Raw genomic sequence first — 20,896 nt, forward strand, 5'->3', positions numbered from 1 at the left:
ACTGAGGGCGTTGTAGAATGTATGGCCCTACGACAACGGTTTTGAATCCGTTGTCTTTGTAGACATTAGACAACGGTTTTTATCCGTTGTTATTTATATGCTCAAAATTTAGCTACGAAGGATACGACAATGTTTTAAAACCGTTGTGGTAGACTTTTTTACAACAGATATAAACTATTGTGGTAGATAATATTTGACACGTTTTGTTTTTTTTTACAACAGTTTTAATATATTTTACAACGGATAAAACCATTGTCTTTTATCACTTTTTACAAAAAAAATTCGTTGTGGTTTACCTAGTTTTTACAATATTTTTAACTGTTGTCTTTAATGTTCATTAATACTAAACAACCAATCTTATTTTACTATAAGCAAACCACCAATACAAAACTAAATATTTACTACATTAAATCCAAAATAAACATCCATATATAATTCATCTTGTAACCACATATACAAAAATATACCAAATGAGTTGTTACTCATCAAAATACACATGTTTTCAACTACTGTTCTCCATATACATTAAATCACACGTTTTCCATTTGTTGTTCTCCATATGGCTTTTAATTTACAAATTAGCAAGGCAAGCTACATCCTAACAAAGCTCACTTCTTGCATCAAAAAAACTCAAGCCTCGCGAATTGCCCGACCTGCAAGAGAAAAAGTTAACAAAACTTATCAAATTCCAGAATTCCAAAAGGAGAATGTAATTAACCAATCTGTAGTGCATAGAAGGCAAAAATAAACCAAATGAAGGAAACAAAAAGAGGTGTTTATTAGAGAATAACAGTACATGGAATCTACTAGGAGTAGTGATACCTAGCTTAGCATAGTTTACTAAATAATTAGCACTGCATGCAGCTAACATTATTTAAGTGAACTATCATCCAAGATCAATAGAATCCATGCAAAGCGCATTACATCCATTAACATCTTGAAACAAAATATTCATGTAATTTTCTGTGTCATTTTCCAGACTGCATTACCTTTGAGTATTTGGTAGGCACAATATGCTTTTCCATTTTGCAAGTAACAAGTTGCCAGGAACTGCAAATTGATCTGCAATAAACAGACCCATGACAAAAGCATAAGTGAAAGTAAAAAACATGGGTTCAAAATCTTCCAATTAAAACTTGAACCAAAAGAATTGGATCATCATGATGAGTTATGGTAGGGTGAATTGTTTGTAGAGCTAAAACAATTCCACAAATTCCTCAAAATAGAAATCACATACGCACAGCTTTAATAATTACATAGGACAGCTAAAAGAACCAAAGTGTCAATCAAATAAGTGTAGATTAAGAGCTATAACATTCACTACATTCTTGTTGGAAAAATAGATTTTTCATTCCCATTTAAACAAGTGATTTGTAGACGAAAACCATAAGGAGAGTACAAACAAGAAATTTGTAGAGCAACTCATAAGATACAAAAGGTCATCATCTAACAATTCACAAAGAGATAACTTCCACATTGTTAGTCCTTGCATAATTCGGAACTAAATAAGCTACTCACACAACCCAATCATTATTAATTTTGGACCACAAAGAAACATACCAAGAAATAATGTTCGACGCATGTTTGGCAACCATTTTTTAGGAAAATGAAGTAGAAGTCCTGACCATAGATAACACATGGTTGCCAAACAAAATTATAAGGACACCACGACTTTACCTATAACTAAATTCACAAAATGTTTAATCAGCAAGATAACACATGGATGTATATTAGGTATTGACATATCAAAGCAAAAGATGAGAACAAAGAAAGACAATAAATAAGGAAAATGTCAGCTAATTTTCTTCAAATTAGATAACTTTCAGGTTGTATTTTTCATTTTCATGCTGATCATGTAGTTTTACGAGTTTGAGTAAAAATGAAATTCTTGATTTTTGGATATAAAACAAACTAGACAAATTTCAATCATAAATTTATGTTAATACCGATGATCAATCTACAATGGGCCAAACAATTACAAGTTATGCTTTAGATGAATGCTAATAACGGGAATTTACTGAATGACTAATTAAAGTTTCAATTCAATAGAACTTTAATCTATGTTAGAAAAATACGTGATTTATCACAAACTATTAGCTGAGAATATTTATATGCACCAATTAAATTCCTCTTTACTCTTTTCATACCGTGTACTATGGATAGAAAATTATTTAATCAGGAATATGTAACAAAGGTTGTAGCTATCCAGTATCAAGTAACAGACAACAAAGTCTCTCCACTGATACCATGAACTATTAGTACAATGTAAAAAGAAAACGACCAAAAAATACAATGATTAATGTCCTTTGTTACCTGCACCCAATTAGCTACTATGATAATTTTATTAATGTGACTTGAGTTTGTAGAAGAGATAGTTTTATGCCTTCTTTCAAATGTTAATAAACTTACAATGAGTCAAAATTTTACAGAGTTGGATAATTCTTGCTTGAGATGCTATGCAAGTAGTTGAAATAATCAATCCTTTATACTCTCAATTTCCCATATAATTGCAAAGCAAATTGTAAATTTAAACATTATGGAAACACTAATGAAATAAACTTGTAAGTAAAAATAACTCATTTACCTTTTTAGAGGACTCAAAGTGGATTCTAAGAGAGGAATCGTAGGGCTTCAGCTTGCAAGGTGGATCCATATAGTCGACCTTGAATTTGAGTAATGATAGTGGAAAGCAATGGAATTTGTTATAGGTCTAGACTAAGTATACTAAACCCACAAAACCACCATATCTCTCGCAATTACATTTTGCACACAAATCATGTTAGGCACATAAATGCATAACTTGACACAGAAAAATTCACAATGGAAGAAAGTTAGGCAAAATCTACATGTCGGTAGTCTATAAACAAAGAGAAAGGTTTGATGAATCTTTTAATTATATACCAGTAAGAAAAAAAAATCCAGATAGATCATGGAATCAAAGACTAATAAGGATAGGCATTTTCTGTAGTTACATCAATATCAATGAGTATGAAATTTATATAGGATGTGAGTGCATATATGAAGCCATGACCACACCAATTTATACAGTAGATTATATATTTAGGTCAAAAGACTCGAACAAAAGAAATTCATATATAGTTTTCTATCATAAATAAGATATATTTTCACATATTCTAGAAATTTATACTGGATCAAGGGATTGAGCAAACAACTCTTTCCAATGTAGGAGTGTGGAACAACAACTAATTGTTCTCTTTAGAGGTAAATCTCTGTTAAAAGTTCATTCGCCTACCAAAGGATGGAAAATAAAATAAGCATTTGGTTAAGATAATCTAAACTTAAAATGAGTACTAACAATCGATGGATGTCTTCATCCTAAAAGAAGTTATGAAAAATAAAATCAATGTGACAAAAAGGAAAGTGACTAACTTTCCCCCTTTCTCATCCTTAAGTCCTTACTACTGATATTAAATTCATGCAATATATGCACATGACTTATGGGAGACCAGCGAACTAAAAGAAAATAATCATAATGCCTATAAGAAGTAGAAGCTAAAGGAAAACTGGAATTCGTTAAATGATTACTTTGAAAAGGCAGAGGCATTAGACTGGTTCAACAAGTGATTTTTTCTGAATTCTGGATTGATATAGTCATTCTGTGGTGATCTTCTCAGAGCAAGTTCTAGTAGCTTGGAGGAATCCAACTCAGATGTACTTCTACCATGAGATGATGTTGAAGCTTCACATGCCACATCTGTAAAAGCAACCATCTTCAAAGCAGTAGATTTCAGTCTTCTATTAGCCATTGGCTCAATAAAGTCCATCATATTGTAGGAAGATTCATGTGTTCCATTAGATTGCTAATCTAGTAAATCAACATCCTTGCCCTCTTGAAACCTCACATACTGCTGGGTGTATTATACAAAATAATATTTTTGTGTCTGGCCCCAGTTAATGAAGCTTCTAGATCTGAATGATTTAGTTTGATTGTGGACTCATGAGTTTTATCTGAAACGGTTGAAAAATAGACAGCATAAGAAGCCACTCTTACATTCATCATCTAAAAAAGATGTGTTGTCTCATAACCTCTCTCATCACCGTTATAGCCCAACTTGTTTTCCATAGTTGTCTTCAGATTAGATTCATAAAGCAAAAGCATTTTGATACAAGAGAACAACATGAAGTTGAGTAAAGACCTCAATATTGGACGTCGTTAATAACCAAAGTAGGCAGGATAGCAACATCTCCACGAGATCCATGACCAAGCTGTAATTGTAAAGGAATTGACTCCACAAAAATTTGTACATGGAAACATAAAAAAAACCTTCATTATACCCTGAGTTCTTGCTCCCTCTTTAGAACTTCATTCTCGACATCATCTTTAGTATTCCCCATACATTTTAAAACATTGTCCAACGATAAACCTGATGCAGTAGGCTCAAATGTGTGAAAGAAATGGAAGGAAGAAGAAGCAATTTGTTATTGAATTGCAGAGTCTAGAAACTCACCAAGAGAGGTGACAACTCGCTCTGCGCAGTGCTTGGTGTACTTCTTCTCCTTCATCGAACACCTGATGCTGAAATCGATCACGTAATCCCACCAGACCCACGGTCGGCCAGTCTCGTTGGCCACTCGGTGCATGCTGATTTGGCGCAGGTTCTCCACCAAGATGTCCTTCCCGGTGTACCCGACCCAAATGTTCCTCTCCGGATTGGGGGAACAGTACCTGCAGTGGTTGATGCACTGCGCTTGGCACCGCAGGCTTTGTCGTAGAGGCTCTAGGCAGTACCAGGTGATGTAATCTAATCTAAAGAAAGATTTTGTTTTTTGAGATAAAATTTATAAACGAAGACAAGATCTAGGTTATGAATCTACCTTGACTATGGCTCTAGCACAAATCCAAAGAAGACAAGACCTAGGTTATGAATCGACGGACTAGGAGTGCCACCTTTGCCGAAGAAATACACCTCGTCTGATCAAAAGGTTCCACGAGCGAAAGAAGCAGCAATGGAAGGTCAAAGGGCCTCGTCAAACTCAGAAACCCGCTCACCAGGAAACGAGAGGAGCACACCATCATGGAGGAAGATCCAGGGGAGGCGTGAAGAGATTGTATGAGGAGAGGGAAAGAAAATTGCCTTAGGTTCGGGAGCGCGAAGGAAAAACATGGAGCTGAAAAGAAAACAGCGAGGGAAAGGAAAACAGCGAGGGGGAAAATGACCAAATTCAATTACAACGGTTTTTTCAAAATTGTTGTCGTAGCCGCTAAAAACGCGGATAAAGACAGCGGTTTATAAAACCGTTGTAAAAAGTATTGTCGTTTTAAAAAAAAAAGTCGCTCAATGACAATAGTTTTGCAAAAACCGTTGCCTTTTGTATTTAATGGGGAGTTCAAAGACAACGGTTTTGGCAAAACCCGTTGTCTTTGAGCAAATACGCAACGCTTTCTCTTAAAACCGTTGTCGTAGGGGTGTTGTCGTTTGCAGTTTTTGTTGTAGTGGAGTTTAAAATTTAAATCTTTCCTTTTATAGTTTTCTACAAAAGATTAAGAGAAAAGTTTGATATCTTTCCTTATTTGTAGTTAAAAGGAATATTTTAATTTTTGATAAAACTTTCCTTTTTTGTAACCATCCTCATGATTTTAAAAGAGAGTTTTAAAATTATAAATCTTTCCTTTTATAGTTTTCTACAAAAGATTAAGAGAAAGATTTGATATCTTTCCTTATTTGTAGTTAAAAGGAAGATTTTAATTTTAGAGAAAATTTTCCTTTTCGTAAATCATCCACATATTTTAATAGAGATATTTTAATTTATAATAGTTTCCTTTTATAACCAACCATGAAGGGATTTTTTAAAGAGAAATTTTTATTTTAAAAATTTTCGGAAACAAATTAGGAAGTTTTAATTTTTGTTTAAAACTTTCCTTCTATGGAGGATGTTGAGGTGGTTGTACAAATAGAAACAAGAAAGGAAATTTTAATTAAATTTTCCTTTCATTGGCAAAGAGGATAAGGAAGGTTTTATTTAAATTTTCCTTATTTGCCAAGACCAAGGAATATAAAAGAGATGGTAGAGGTACCTCACCTTAGAATAACCTATCATCTATTCCTCTCTCTTTTCTTCCTTGGTGTGACCGGCCCTCTTCCTTCCCTTCTCTTCTTCTTGTGGTCGAACCTCATCTTCTCTTGGAGTTCTTGTGGTGGCCGGATCTTGCTTGGAGAAGAAGGAGAGGAGAAGAAGGAGAGAAAGGAGATTTTGTTTCTAGCATCCCTTGGAGCTTGGTGATGGTGGCCGAACCTCATCTTCTCTTGGAGTTCTTGTGGTGGCCGAAACTTGCTTGGAGAAGAAGGAAGCGTCGGTAGATTCTCGTCTCGGTAGATCGTCGCTCACACGACGTCCGAGATAAGAAGAGGAATACGGCAGAAGATCGTGAGGTTTATAAGCAATAAAAGGTATAACTAGTTATTAGTTTCCGCATCATAACTAGTTCATCCTTTTATTTAGATCTTGAAATAACAAACACAAGAGGCTAATGAATCTAGGTTATCGAATTTATGTTTTCGATTTTGTGTTTCTTTTATTTTTTGAATTTGTGATTCGATTGTTCTTTTTGGTTAAACTTAGGGTTATTATAAGGAAATTAAATATTAAATTTCATTGAAAGGCTTTGTCTAGGAAGTGGTGGATGCTCCCATACCCAAGAAGGCCTAGTGCCTCGCCATGTTTAACCTGGAAGCCAATCTCTGAATTAATATTTAATTAAATTTATAACATGGGTGGATTTGGATCAATAATGTTAAGCATCGTTTGCGATCCAAGTCTAAACCACTAAGAACAGATAAGTTGAATTTGGAATCAATAATGTTAAGTTCCGTTTGTGATTTCAAATTTAATTTCTAAAGAACACAATAGGTTGTTAGGAATGGTTCAGGACTTATACAAAAATTTTGTACAGGGGAACCTGTACGATATTTCCAGTAGCAACCAACATAAAGACAGATACTCTCCCACCTTAAGTTGTTATAGCTCCCTCTGCACCTTAGGCCACAGACCGAATGAAGCGATCCCCCACTTGCAAGCCGAACTCTGAAGAATGTAAGTATTCTTCTCGGCTCACTCGCAGACGGTTGCTCTCCCCGACCCTATAAGTCTCTAAGGTAATAACTAAGTTGGATAGGGCAGACTGGGTCTGAGACAACTCTGCTTGCAAGGAACCCAAATCTGTTGCATGAGATTCTAGGTCCCTTCTTTAGTCTATAAGGAGCATGTCCTTGGAGTTTAGCTCTTCGGTCAGACAATCTATCTCGTGCTTATTCATGAGCTTGAAGTCCTCCGGGTGGTAGTCTGTTGAGTCAGTTCTGATTGAGCCTTCTCCTTGAGGGCTCACTCCTCTTGACACTTAGCCTCCGATGATTAATGCAGAGTCTTCAATCTCTGCTTATCATCCTGCAGTCGGTCAGCCTCCATTAAGGCTTCGCCCAAAAGTTGTTCCTGGGATGTATTTGCCTTTCTTAGGGTCGCTACCTCTGCTTTTAGTTGGAAGACGAGTGAAGAAGGATTTGAGAGTTGAGACTCCAAGTCAGCGACGTGATCCTTTAAGATCTTATTTAGCCGATCTATGTGTGAGAACATCTGGCTCAACAATAGTTATTTGGCAAAAGTCTATGTAGATAAGCAGGTAGTTAGAATAAGAAGGGGAGCAATAAGAGAAAGGAAGGCATACCGCAGTCGCTCTTTCGGAGAATCGATCCACTTGAGCAAGCAGGGGGAGGGAGTACATTTGCTGTAAATTCTCCTCTCAATAAGCCGCCAGCTGTTCCCGCAGCAGGATATTGTGAGCATGAGCAGTAGGATCGCGGCATAATCCCCACTTGGAGGGCTTAGTAGCGTGAAACCAGTGGGAGCGAGAAGGCTGGGGTTGAGATGGCCTAGGAGCGGTCTCGCTAGGGTCATGGTGAGCAGTGGTGGATGGTTGGGAGGAAGCAGGCCGGGCCTGGGTAGCTGGTTGTTCAGTGGTAGACGGTCGGGAGGAAGAAGGCTCGACCTAGGTAGCTGGTTGTTCAATAGTAGACGGTCGGGAGGGAGCAGGCCCAACCTGGGTATCTGGTTGTTCAGAGGTAGATGGTTGGGAGGAAGAAGGTCCGACCTGGGTAGTTGATGTAGTCTGGGGAGCTAGTGCATATTGTAGTCCTGGTCAACAGACAGTTGGGAGGAAGAAAGCCCGACTTGGGTAGCTGGGGTAGCCTGAGAAGCTGGTGCAAAGGGCCTCTCTGTATCAGTCTCTTCTTTGATGACCGAACCTTTTCCTCGAGGGTCCTTGGGTCGGCCTTCTAGAGGAGCAGCAGAACTGACCGAGACTTGGGGAGATGGATCGGAAGACAGAGCTAGCCTGGGTGCTGGGGTCACACTAGGGCCCCTGGCTACCGGACAAGACTCGACAGGTCTGCGTCTGGGCCGGAGCGAAAGTGGCTGCTCATCCAAATCTGCCTCCTCTAATGGGGTCAATGGGCGACAAATAGGAGAGACTGGAAGAGTCCGCTTAATAGGTTCGAGAGTATAATGGGTACGTGGGGTCACCTGAGCGGCAAGATGAGAAGCGGTTGGCGCAGCCATCCCGAGAGCGAGCGGAGCAGAATGTGATAAGCCTCGTCTATCCAAAATTATGCACCCCTGATAGTTTATTTCCAAGCCGCTTAGGGGAAGAAGCCTGGTCAGGGATGCACGTGAGCCAGAGTATCCGCTGCAAGAAAGTACTAGAGTCAGAGTTAGAGGGCGAAGGCAGGGTGGAGTAGAGTAAGAGTAATCTTTACTTAGAGAATACGGTAGTTCTAAAGAGATGCGGCTCAACCTGAACAGAAATAGCACATCTTCTGTCATAAGCACGAGAAAGTCGAAGTGCCAGCCTTCTAGTTACGTAGATGCCTCCACAAGATTAGGGTCTGTGTGATAGTCTCCCAGATAGGGCACAGAAGGAAGGGTTGATCGTCACTAGGTAGGCCACTCCACGACGATGGGAAAACATAGGAAAAAATATTTTTCCTTCCATTCAGAGTCTGAGGATGGAAGGGGAGCAAAGAAGGTAGTGAGAGTATGAGATTGGAAACGGAAGAGGCCCTCGCTGTGTTGTCAAAGGGTGAAGAAGCAGTGGAATAGGCGGGAAATCCAGGGACGTCGCACACTTCACAAAGGAGGATGAACCCACACAAGATCCGTATAGAATTGGGAGTAAATTGGCAAAGAGGAATGCGAAAGGATCTACTCATGTCATAAAAGAAATGGTGAATAGGAAAACGGAGGCCGGCTACAAACTATTCTTTGAAAAAAGGCACATAACCTGATTGGGGGGGGGGGGGGGGGGGAGAGACCCTATGAACCTCAAAGGATATGCTAATATGTATGGCCATGGGTACTTCATACATGAAACGAAGATCATCCAGATCTATGCAGTGAAGGTCGAGACTCCAGGAGCGTATGTAGGCGTTGGGGAGTCCATGAGAGGTTACGAGCACGAGGCAAAGGAACCAGAATACAGAAGGCAGCAAAAACATGAGGACTTAAGCTAGTGGCAACAAGTGCGGTTGAGAGGTAGAAGAAGGATATTTATAGTTGTCAAGGATAGCGCCTGGAAGAAGGTCTTGACATCAGCGCCAATCATGCGATCCACAATGTAGTTGACGTTAGCTACAAGCATCGAAGTAATGTGGGCCGCTGGATCACCTTGGAAACTGGTGCCAATGGTCTTGTCAGAATAAGGCGGGTAAAAGGACACATGGTGAACGTGGTGGAAAGTCTTTTATAACCTTAGTACTAGGTGAGGCCACAGTATGCCTCGCCCAGGTTGGCAAGACGATTCGAGAACACCAAGACTCGTGGCTGACCAAATAGTTACACTATGTTGCCCGTTCAGGGGGATTGAAGCAACAAGTCAGGACAAACACTCGGTCAGGTAGAGTGACCCTTACTGATGTCTGAGCAAGTACTAAGCCAACCAGGCGCAGGACACTGACTGATGCGTGCTCGGGTATTAAGTTGGTCAATCGCTGATACCTGCCAGGGCTTTGAGCTGACCATACGTCCACGAAGGGGTTAGATACTTGACGAGCTACAAACTTATATAACTTTGGATAAACTCACTAGACATGTTAGTATCACATTTCACACTGATGCTAGTCCACCCACGTAGTCAATACACAACTTCTTAAAAATTTCGAGATTAAGGTGGCGAAAAGGTTTGAGGCTTTACTGTTGGGACCTTGACGCCCGCTAGAGGAGAGGGGGATGAATAGCGTTTCACCCAAATTGATCACTTCTTATAATGTTAGTGTACAGCAGAAATATAAAAATAAATCTAACAAATAGAATGTTAAACCTAGAGGTAATAACCAAGACAATCAATCCTCTAACACCTTTATGTAGCGTGGTTCGGAGATCACTTACTCCTACTCCACAACTGTCCGTAAGGTGGACGATCCCGATCCATCGATGGATGACTCCTCGAAAAACCTCCGGCTAGCTCAAGCTCCTTGTCGGTGGAGAAACCTCGCCACAAACACTTGAATACAAGCACACCGATTACACGAGGGCTTGAGAGACTCTGATAGGCTTTAACCAAGTCTATTTCATCAATCTTAACCAAGCTTCCAATGCTTGGTTATATAGGCCACGAGTTGGAAAACCTCGCTTATCAGTCGATTGTCCTCTGTGGAGATTCGACCGTTATAATCCAACGCCTCGATACCAGTCGACTGATACTTTCATCAGTCGACTGCTCCACACTAACCGAACGAACAGAAGCATTCTGTTTGCTCCTAGTCGACTGCCCTGTCGACCGCACCAGTCGACTGATGAAAACACCAGTCAACTGCTACAGTAATGCTACAGTAATGCTGTAGTCATGCTATTGTAGTACTATAATAATGCTACAGTGATGCTACAGTAAAACCCTAATCCTAGGATTTAACTCCCGAATACATTCACTCAACACTCGTCCTCGCCCGACCAATCTAGACATAGTTTTCTAGCCTCCTCCATTAGCCTTGCGTCCCTCAGATGCCTCCTCATCCTTCACGTCTTGCCTTCTGGAGCTTCTATCGACCTTGTCATTATTGTCGGGTCTTCGTTTGCTAAGAGGTCGCTCCTCCGAGACTTCATCCATTGCCAAGTCACACTTGGACTTACGTTGCTAAGACTACATGCTTGGACTTACACCACCAAGACTCATCCTTGGACTTTTCTCCTCTACCAAGATCACCCTTGGACTTTCCTTGTTGTACCTGTATTATGCACACTCACAATCCATATCAAATATAACAATAAACCTAACTTAAACCTTTGCCCAAACATCAAAACCTAGGGTACCCCAGATTGCTCCAACATTTACAACATTTGAAATCAGAATCAAAATGAAGATACAAGACACGGACTACTCAAAGGAAGGGAAGGTTTCATCAGATAGCTCATTCAGAAGACGAGTCCAATCTAGGAAGTTTTCAGGGGGAGTCGACCGGAGCAGCCCCTTCTCTTGAAGCTGCAGTAAGGCTCCCGCACCACCATAACAGAGCATGTGGTCGATGAGGTTGCCAATCTTTGACCCAAACTCTTTGGAGGCCAAAAAAGAGGCCTTGTGAGGTGCGAGACGGGAGCTCTCTCCCACCTGATAACTCTTCAGCTCTTCCCCATCCTTGTGTGCGTCGTCCCGTGCCTTAGCCAATTCTTGGTGTGCGGCCACGGTCTTTGCCCTAGCCGCTGAAAGTTCCGCTTTCACAACTTGAATAGTCACTCGACCCACATCTAATTGCTTCTGAAGGTCGACCTCCTAATCCATGCTGGCAGTCAGATCTGTCGTTTTAGCCGCCATGTCTATCTTCATAGCGACTTGCACCTCTTGGAGTTCCCGCAATTGCGAAGAAAGGGTGATTACCTCTGTCTCCTTTGCCTCCAAGTCGGCCAGGATCTGGACGCGCCTCAAACCCTCAGACTTAAGCTTGGATTCGTTGGTCCGCAAAGCAGTTTGCAAGGATTGCAACCTTTCTGATTCTGCATGAGCCATGGTCCTGGCCTCTCAAGTTTGCTCCTTCGTCGCTTGCAAGTTAGATTGGATCAGGACCTCGGTGGTTGTCTGGTCAGGAGTGCGGCTAGCGGTTGTGGGCGACACCATCTCTTGAATATGAGCCCTCAGAGACTCGTTCTCTTGATCTAGACCAACTATAAATTGGGAGAGGTTTATCCCCATGACACAGGCCTGGCAAGAGCACGGGTAGGATTAGCAGTTTCTTACGGATAGAAAAAAAGTAGGTAAAAACTTACCGACACCAGTCCCTGAGAGAACTGGTCGGCCAGGTCCAGTTGTGGGCATTCCAAAATCTGGTCTGCCATGTTTTTCCATGAATCGGCTAAGGCATTGTGAATTTGCACTTGACTGTAGTTTAGAGAGATGCTGGCAGAAGAAATGACACCCAACACCTGGAAGGATGGCAGTTGGAATGATGGAGTGAAGACATATCACCCTTTGAGGCATTCCTTGAGGTGAGAAGAAGAAGTAGGAGCTGAGGCTGAAGGCAGCGGCTAGCTCAAGGATGGAGGAGTAGGAGTAATAGTCTCAAGCTAGCCTTTAGCTCGGGTGGTCACCTGCTCCTGGACAGGGACTGAAGCAAGAGGAGAGGGCGTAGCCTCTGACGAGAGTGGAGTGCTCACCCGGCCAGATATTTTGGCTTTGGAGGATGTCCGCGGCAAAGGCAGCCTCTGCGATGATGATTGGACTGATGAGGTGACGCGCCGTCTTTTATGTTGAAGGCGTAGTCACTATTTGGGAGCTAGAGAGAGAGCCCTTTCACTAGCGACTACCTCGTGGGAGAACGATTCAACTTCAGGGGCCTCAGGGTCCCCCGATTGTTGGGAAGAAGCCCCTACTGAAGCGCTGGCCTGGGGAACCTCTTAGCCTGCCATGATCTCTTTGCCCCTCCTCCGTAGGATTGCACTAGGCATCACAGAAGAGTCAAGGGCGAAAGCTCGAAACATGATGACTTCTGCAGATAAAGGAAAATAGCTCAGTTAGTGGAGATATGCAAGGAAAGTTGAGTGAACTTACCAAAAGGTGCGCTCAGGGACGTCTAGATAGGGCTTAGCCCGAAAGTATACAACGCACTCTTTCACAGTAGAGAGGAGAGATTCAATTGCACTCCCTCCAGTTTCTCAGAAGCTGTAAAACAGGCAGACTAGTGCTGATGGTCACTCAACTCACGAGATGAAGGAAGATGGGGACGCCACTCCACAGGCCAAGTCACAGGCTCGGGTAATTGCACATAAAAGAATCGAGATTTCCATCCCTTATAGGAGGAAGACATGCCCTCAAAGAACTTATACTCGACCGTAGACTGTACCATGAATACCCCGGTCTCCGATCGCTTGAAGGAGTAGAAATGATGGAAGAGTTAGGGGGGGTCAAAGGAATCTCATACAGGCAGCAAAGGATTACCATTCCGCATATGGCACGGAAGGCATTGGGAGCAAACTGTGATAAGGGGATGCCGAAATATTGACTCAAGGAGGAGAAGAAAGAAGGGATAGGAAAGCAGAGACCACCGAGAAGCTGATCTTTGAAGAAAGTTAAGAAACTGGAGGGAGGAGGATAAGGATGGTCATCAGGTTTGGGAAAGTGGAGCTTGTACGGTTCAGAAAGTTGTAGGCCTAGATTGTATTGACCTCAGGTCACTCCTTCAATGTCCGAAGGAAAGTACGTGTACCACGGGGTTACCGTTTCACCAGCCATTATCAAATCAAAAGTTGAAGGAGGAGAAAAATATGTAGAAGAGGAAGCACTTACACAAGGGGTGCGTGAAGAGGGAGGCCAAGGACTAGGAACAAGCAAAGGAGGAAAGGTCGTAGGAAGTCGAAGCGCCGATAAACAACTACTGAAGACCTCTAGGGTTTTTAAACCAAAACCCCTAAGGAACGTCGGGATTTGAGTTGCACAGTAGAAACAGTCAAGCTCATGAAGGTCGTTGGATCAATGGAAAGAGAAACAACATCGGTTCACATGTAGAAAGCTTGCATCAATCATCATACCAAAGAAAGTTCGTGGGACACGCATCAACCTCCTGTGAAGTGACATTTATGATAGAAATGATAGAAAAATCAGAGAGGTGATATGAGAACAGTGGCACCATGCTTCAAGGGCGCCATGCCTCGAGGACCGAAAATTTCAGGCGGCTACCTCAGGAAATTAAGTAGGAGGTGACGGAGAGCATTTGACGCCTCATCCTCACCTTGGAATCAGAGTAAGATTCAAATTTAACTAATATCTTTTGTAATACGCTTCGTGATTCTAGGTGGATTGGGCCAAGTCTACGGGGGCATCTCCTTCAATCCCCAAAGACCTCTCGGTCGGGATTCCAGACTCTCCCCCGAGCGTGCGTTATAAGTGAGCATGCTCTCACGCCTCCAGACTCTCACCCCAGCGCGAGTTATAAGTGAGGATGCTCTTATGGCCAACGATCTCCCGGTCAGGATTCTAGACTCTCGCCCCAGCGCAAGTTATAAGTGAGCATGCTTTCACGCCCAACAACCTCCCGGCCGGGATTCCAAACTCTCACCCCAGCGCAAGTTATAAGTGAGTATGCTCTCACGCCTCCAGACTCTAGCCCCAGCGCGAGTTATAAGTGAGCATGCTCTCACGCCCAATGACCTCCTGGTCGGGATTCTAGACTCTCACCCCAGTGCGAGTTATAAGTGAGCATGCTCTCATGCCCAATGACCTCCTGATCAAGATGTCAGACTCTCACCCCAGCGCAAATTATAAGTGAGCATGCTCTCACACCAACGACCTTTCGGTCGGGATTCCACACTCTCGTCGTAGCTCGAGTCATAAGTGATCATGCCCTCACGGTCAACAACCTCTTGGTCGACTTTTAGAATTATCGACTCAATACAAACGCCAAAGACATCGGATCAACAGCTGCACATGAGCCACCCAAGGAGACTCGGGTTTAGTCAGTCGGACTTAAGTCTCCTTCGACTAGACTTGGGGGGGAGGCTTGTGATATGGTGCATAAAGGTGGGACCTGGTAAGGCCAGACAGTCGGAAGTCAAGGGGACGTGACAGTTAGAAGTCAAGAGGATGTGACAGTCAGAAGTCAAGGGGACGTGGCAGCCAACAATTAGGAAGGGAAAGGAGTTAGACCGCTTGACGTCATCAGCCGCATGATTCCCGATCGAGTGCCTCCAGATTAGGTCCCCATATCTAAAACACAACATGTAGCCTAAGGTAACACCTGACTTGCCCCAACTGGTTGGGTTCCTTGGTCCAGTCCACATAGATAGGTCTGTTACTTGCAATCAAATAGCTCCCGGTCAGCCCTTTAGCGATCTTAGCGAGAAAGGGGAGGCTCCCACCACAACTCGTCTCCTTCATCAGGACTCAAGTTAAGAGACACTACGAACGGTCATCCTGAGCTATCTATAGCTAAACCCAGGCAGGAAATAAAACAATAAGTGACAAACAAGGTCAGAGAATCGTAACCTCTGTAGGATCGAAAAGAATTTAGATATCTCCACAATGGCATGATATTGTCCACTTTGGGCCTAAGCCCTCATGGTTTTGCTCTTGGGCTCTCCCCAAAAGGTCTCATGTCAATGGAGATATCTTTTCTCTTATAAACCCATGATCTTTCCCATGTGCTTCCAATATGGAACTATGTTTGCAACCTTGCAACCCCAACAACCTCCTGTTAGAGAATAACTGTCGTGCGTCAGGGAATATTCCCAGGGTCTGCCATTGCCGACAAATGGAACCTTCCTTCCACCAATGAGAGGGCACAACGTGCTACTCGACAGGCCCTGACACCCGACATTTTCTGGCAGTGGTTAGACTCCAGAGGTACACAGTATCATATAAAAAGGGAGGTCCTCTCCTTTGAGCAGATACGCTCACGCACACTTTTGCATTCATCTTCTACATTTCTTTTTTCTTCGTACACTATTCTTCTAGGGAAAAAGTACCCGACTTGAGCGTTGGAGGGCTTGCGCCGGAAACTTTTTCCCTGATTTTGGGTCTCTAACATTCCAGTTGCTTGTTTGAGTGTTGTGCAGAGCCAGAGTACCACCGGTCTTCGTCACCGCCATCCTTCTATCACAGGGGGGGTCCTTTTCCTGGTGCACGTACGTTGGGTGTGTCTCAGTCGTCTCTCCGTCAACACCGACGCCATCTCAGCCGACCTTCGTCTGACTCAAATTCCGGATAGGATCAGGACTCATGAGTAAACTAACCTAATCTACGATTCAAACTTAAAATTTTTAGATTTTCTATATTTTTTCATTTTTTTAAAAAAATTAATGAGCTCGTGGGTTAGCCCGCGTAACTTGCAACCCACCTTGAGTTGAATTGAAAATTTCCCAACCGACTAGGCTAGTGGGTCACTCCGTCTCAGCTCCTCAAATGATGGATTTTTGATGAACGAATGGGTCACCTCTCTAGACATGCCAAACAAAAGAAAAGAGTCCCTCCATGAGAATATGGTTAAATTATATGATGGCTTTCTTTTAAAGTTATTGAAGAACTTAATTGGATGCCACTGAAAGTAGAGTTAATTATGTGAAAGCTCGCGTAGCTGCTATTATTAGCACAAATACAATCGTAAAAGGAAATCCAAAACCTATGACCAAGCCTACTAGTAGAGTTAAAAACTCCAAGTCAAAGCATAAAAGATCAGAAAGAATACTTCTACTACAAGAAGTTAGATAACTAGAATGCAATCGCAAGAATTTAACTCTTTGTGGATTTGAAGAAAAGAAAAATACTTCTACTTAGGTATCTATGCCATTAAAGTAAATCCCTTCCCTTAAATAGTTGATGTGTTGGTGATGACTGGATTTACTACCGGAATAGTTAAAAGTTGCAACTTTAGTTATAGGAGATTATCATTTGCCGTTTACCTCTATTTAGAAATACGAATAGGAATATTATTTTTGTTTAATAAGAATATTTTATTTTTTAAAAATTAAGAATATTAGGTATTATTTTTATAAAAATATTTATTATAAATCCTTAAGTTTTTTTTTACTAATTTACATGTAATAATTTTTAGATTGTAAATGAGCCAAGCGGAGTCAAATTTTATAGTGTTTAACCTTGTTTGATAAAGTAACTGGGTCAAGTCTACTCGAACCTAAAATGAATCAAATCATTGAAATGGTTGTTCAAGCTTAACTTAATTTCTTTTTGGGCAAAAGTCAAAAGAACACCCTTAACAATCATCAAAAGGGCAACTCACTCCACCAGTAAACTAAGTATAATTATTCAACTACCTTTTAGTATTGTTTCCATTATTATCTCTCACCTAAATCATGAACCAGTCAAACACATTGTAGCAATTATGAAATTGTACATATGTTGTAACAGCTACGGTTTCGTAGCTGCTACAATACATACTCAGTTGTTCAAAAATATTCACGTTGTAGCATCTACGAAACCGTAAACTATTACAATATGTGTAACAACTACAGTTTCATAGTTACTATAATACGCCTGATCGATTCAGAATTTAGATGGGAGATAATAATGGAAACAGTAAGCAAGGACAGTTGGGTAAGTGTATATGTGACAAAATGTGATTCACTCGCCTCTAGCTCCCCTGCCAACACGGAGGAAATAAATCACGGATGACTACTAATAGTTGGGTAATTATATATGGGTTGCTAGTGGGGTGGAGCATCATTTTGATAAAAAATTAAAGGTGGGGGCCCTTTGATGACTTGGAGAGAAAAAAATGTGTTTTCTTAATTTTGTCTTTTCATTTTTATGCGTTTAAGCTTGATTTGAGTTTTACTTCAACTTGATTCGTTTATATATTATCTAGCTTTTAGTTTAAGCTTACTTGATTATTTAAATTTTTTACCGTTTTAAACTTATTTGATTAATTATTAATTTTTAATAATACAAGTTTATTTGTTTATTTTAATTTTTTTATTTATCTATCATATTAATGAGAATTTTATTAACGAAAATTATTGACAAACAGTTCACACTTATTGTTCATGAGGTAAATTTATCCATGCATTTAGGTAAATTTGTCCATTCAATTTTTTTCCTTTAATTAGTTTAGGTTAAATAAGGAATAAAGATTCACTTCTTTTTAAGTTGTACAATTGTACTCACCTTGATATGAATTTCCCTGAAAGTTCCAATGAGCCTTGGAAAACTTAAAGATCCAATCAATTGAATCATGGCACCAAGTGATATCAAGCTTCAAAGTGTTAGACAATAATAAAGTGACAAAAGAATGAAGAAAAAAACAACTTTAACTTATCCAATAACAATTTAATTGGCTTGTTTGCATTCAAAACATTAAAATCATGTAATTAAAAAAGGTTAATAATAACATCAAACTTAACAATTACGAAAAGAACAAAAAGAAGATATTTGAATCCTTTTACAAAGAAAAATCAAGTTTTGTTTGTGACTAGTAGTTTAATTACTAGAAAAGTTATCAAGAAGATGTTATTTATAAGATCAAGGATGACATGTACATTTTATCAAAATTATATTATCCAAATCCATTGGTTGTGATGAGAACTAACTTTGAGGGTTGTTTGCCTTCACCATGGCAAAAGGACACATGATAGAATATAAAATTCATTTAGTACTAACATCAAGTTTGATAACATCATTGTAGGACTTAAAGTAAAAAAGGCTCAACCTTTAAGATGGATGTGATGGAAAATATTAAGAATTATTATAGGCAAAATAGGACATAAATGGAATGTCCTTCCATACGAATTTCAAAAATTTTTGACATATTAAACTTAACATTTATGATATATAGTGTACTCAAATACTATAGAACTGAGTACTATATGTTGGATTTTGTTTCTCGGTCAGGTGATCTTACATGTTAAGATCTCTTAAGATCGTAACAGACGAATTTATCATAAAGAATTAACCTAGTAAAGTGATTTAATTATTGATTTAATTATGGGTTGATTTAATGGATATGAATTTCAAGTGGGCAGAAATATGTTAACTCTTATATTTTTTTTGAGTTGATCTATTTTATGCTGATTAATTCTAGGATGATCGGCCTAACTTTACAAAAATTTCCCACCGACTACTAGCGTAAATTAAAAAACGCTTGTAGTGGAGGATCCTTAACCCAACATTCTTAGATCAACAACGCATTAAAATAAATTCATCTGTTATTGTTTTTTTTTAAATTGAGACTCAATTCTTAAATGCTTCAAAAACTGAGAAGATAGCTCCCAAGGTGTATCATAGACGGTGGGCGCATGATATCTCTGACGTAATGATGATTTCAGATTTATCCATATACCTCCTTTCATATCTATGGAGATAACACTAGAGGACCTAGCGGATCTATATTTTTGAAAAATTGAGAAGATATTTCATATATCACTATCATTTCATTTAATTTAATGAGTTATTCATTTATTTGACCTTGTATATTGATGTTTTTTTTAGGAACGTTAGACTCGATTAAAGCTCATGCCTATGTCACGAATTACATTAATTATAATTAACACGAGAAGCAAAAAGATATGCATAGTTTTCCTTCAAATAGTTAAAAGGGATAGTCAAAACTAAGTAACATGGGTTGATGATTCCCACCATGAATATAAAACAAGAAGAAGCATACACTTTTATACCCCCTTTAAAAGCACAACTCCAAGTCTCCAATTAACAACCGCAAACACTAACATGGAAGAAGTGTGGAAGGACTTAAGTTTGAGCTCCCTTCACCAAGAAGACAACAACATGCTTGCCAATTCGGCAGACTTCTTCGCCAAATACTGCCACACTAATCCCCCGCCGAAGCACTCCCAGCCGGAGCCGCAGCCGGCCGAGGAATTCGACCGGAGCAATGCCGAAAGGCGAAAGAACCGGATGATGAAGAATCGGGAGTCGGCCACGAGGTCGCGAGCCCGGAAGCAGGCCTACACTAACGAGCTGGAGAAGGAGGTGGACAAGCTGCATGCTGAGAACACAATGCTGAGGAGGCAGAATGAGGAGGTACCTAATTCTGAACCACCAGTCAGTTAATTAGTTGTTCAGTATGTGTAAAACTTTACACACAGCTTAAAGTGTTTTTTTTTTTTTTGTTTTTTCTGCAGTTGAAGAAATCATTAGAAGATCAGATTAGAGGAGTCACAAAGCAAATCCTGCAAAGAACATTGACAGCTCCATTTTGAGGAAAGATGGAAGGAAGGATGAGGAGTTGTTATGGCTTTTAGTCTATGTAGACTTAGCTTTTCTTTGTCCTGTGAGGAAGCATGTTGTTGTCGACTTAACATCAATGCAAGGCCATGTTTTTTTTTTTCCTATGAGCTCAGTACTTGGATCATAGTGTACTGATGGTCCTACGCTGTCTGCAGAGATCAATGATCACAGGCTATAATTCATAGAAACGAAGAATTAAAAGCGATTTATCTTTGGTTAGTCTAACAGTGAATGAGTTAGATCTAAAGAATTTTTATTGAAGCGTAGAGTTTCTGAGTCGTGGAACAAGACGTTGGGAGCGCTGTAAAAAAAACATTGAAAACAAGAATCAACGCCATGTGCAGATCAAATCGATGCTTTCAACACTGATCTCCTTGTTTTTTAGTTAACCCTGCGCTGATTAATTCTATAGGCAATCGATTTGTATAAATAAAACAATGGTAAGATAACCCATAAACCTAATATTCTTAGTCAATCGTTCGTTCAGCCCTCGGGGTTATGGTGCAGTAATAGGGTATTTATAGAAATTTTTTCTCCAAATGGGACACAAAACTAAAGGATATTGAGCTACTGGACTACCTACTACGAGCACTTTCCGATTTATTTTGATAGCCAGTGAGAAATTTTCGTGGGACCGGATTGGTTACTTCAGGCTCGACGTTATCCAACCTGATTAATCATTTTTTTAGTCGATTGTTCGTTCCCTTATGT

At 40.4% G+C, this 20,896-nt stretch overlaps 2 protein-coding genes across 10 annotated transcripts; one reads left to right on the forward strand and one right to left on the reverse strand.

Annotated features, from left to right (window-relative positions):
* Positions 1-591: 591 nt before the first annotated feature.
* LOC122002868 (vacuolar-sorting receptor 6-like) lies at positions 592-5,019 on the reverse strand. Of its 9 annotated transcripts, XR_006117742.1 has the most exons (8): positions 4,837-5,015; positions 4,470-4,768; positions 4,297-4,385; positions 4,158-4,227; positions 3,547-3,969; positions 2,585-2,662; positions 990-1,062; positions 613-653 (listed from the first exon to the last, which is right to left on the reverse strand). XR_006117742.1 is itself a non-coding variant. In XM_042558222.1 (4 exons), the coding sequence occupies exons 2-4, from the start codon at positions 4,600-4,602 to the stop codon at positions 4,159-4,161; spliced, it is 291 nt and encodes a 96-aa protein (XP_042414156.1). In that variant the 5' UTR covers positions 4,603-4,768; positions 4,837-5,004; the 3' UTR covers positions 4,048-4,158. The 9 variants fall into 9 exon arrangements, 1 of the variants encoding a protein (XP_042414156.1); XR_006117738.1 differs by having other exon boundaries at positions 2,585-3,969; positions 4,837-5,018; XR_006117739.1 differs by adding an exon at positions 4,048-4,072 and having other exon boundaries at positions 614-653; positions 990-3,969; positions 4,837-5,019.
* A 14,602-nt stretch (positions 5,020-19,621) lies between these two features.
* On the forward strand, positions 19,622-20,289 carry LOC122000567 (bZIP transcription factor 27-like). Its single transcript, XM_042554939.1, has 2 exons — positions 19,622-19,978; positions 20,080-20,289. The coding sequence occupies exons 1-2, from the start codon at positions 19,667-19,669 to the stop codon at positions 20,155-20,157; spliced, it is 390 nt and encodes a 129-aa protein (XP_042410873.1). The 5' UTR covers positions 19,622-19,666; the 3' UTR covers positions 20,158-20,289.
* The last annotated feature ends 607 nt before the right edge of the window (positions 20,290-20,896 follow it).

Source organism: Zingiber officinale, chromosome 7A (genome assembly GCF_018446385.1).
Source record: "Zingiber officinale cultivar Zhangliang chromosome 7A, Zo_v1.1, whole genome shotgun sequence".
In the NCBI taxonomy this organism is placed as follows: Eukaryota; Viridiplantae; Streptophyta; class Magnoliopsida; order Zingiberales; family Zingiberaceae; genus Zingiber; species Zingiber officinale.

Excerpts from the sequence above, each read along its gene's own strand:
- LOC122002868 (XM_042558222.1), bottom strand. The coding sequence starts at position 4,602 with ATGCACCGAGTGGCCAACGAGACTGGCCGACCGTGGGTCTGGTGGGAT. Across the intron at positions 4,386-4,469 it reads GCGAGTTGTCACCTCTCTTG|GTTTATCGTTGGACAATGTT; the intron begins GTGAGTTTCTAG and ends CTACTGCATCAG. Across the intron at positions 4,228-4,296 it reads AGAGGGAGCAAGAACTCAGG|CTTGGTCATGGATCTCGTGG; the intron begins GTATAATGAAGG and ends TTACAATTACAG.
- LOC122000567 (XM_042554939.1), top strand. The coding sequence starts at position 19,667 with ATGGAAGAAGTGTGGAAGGACTTAAGTTTGAGCTCCCTTCACCAAGAA. Across the intron at positions 19,979-20,079 it reads TGAGGAGGCAGAATGAGGAG|TTGAAGAAATCATTAGAAGA; the intron begins GTACCTAATTCT and ends TTTTTTCTGCAG.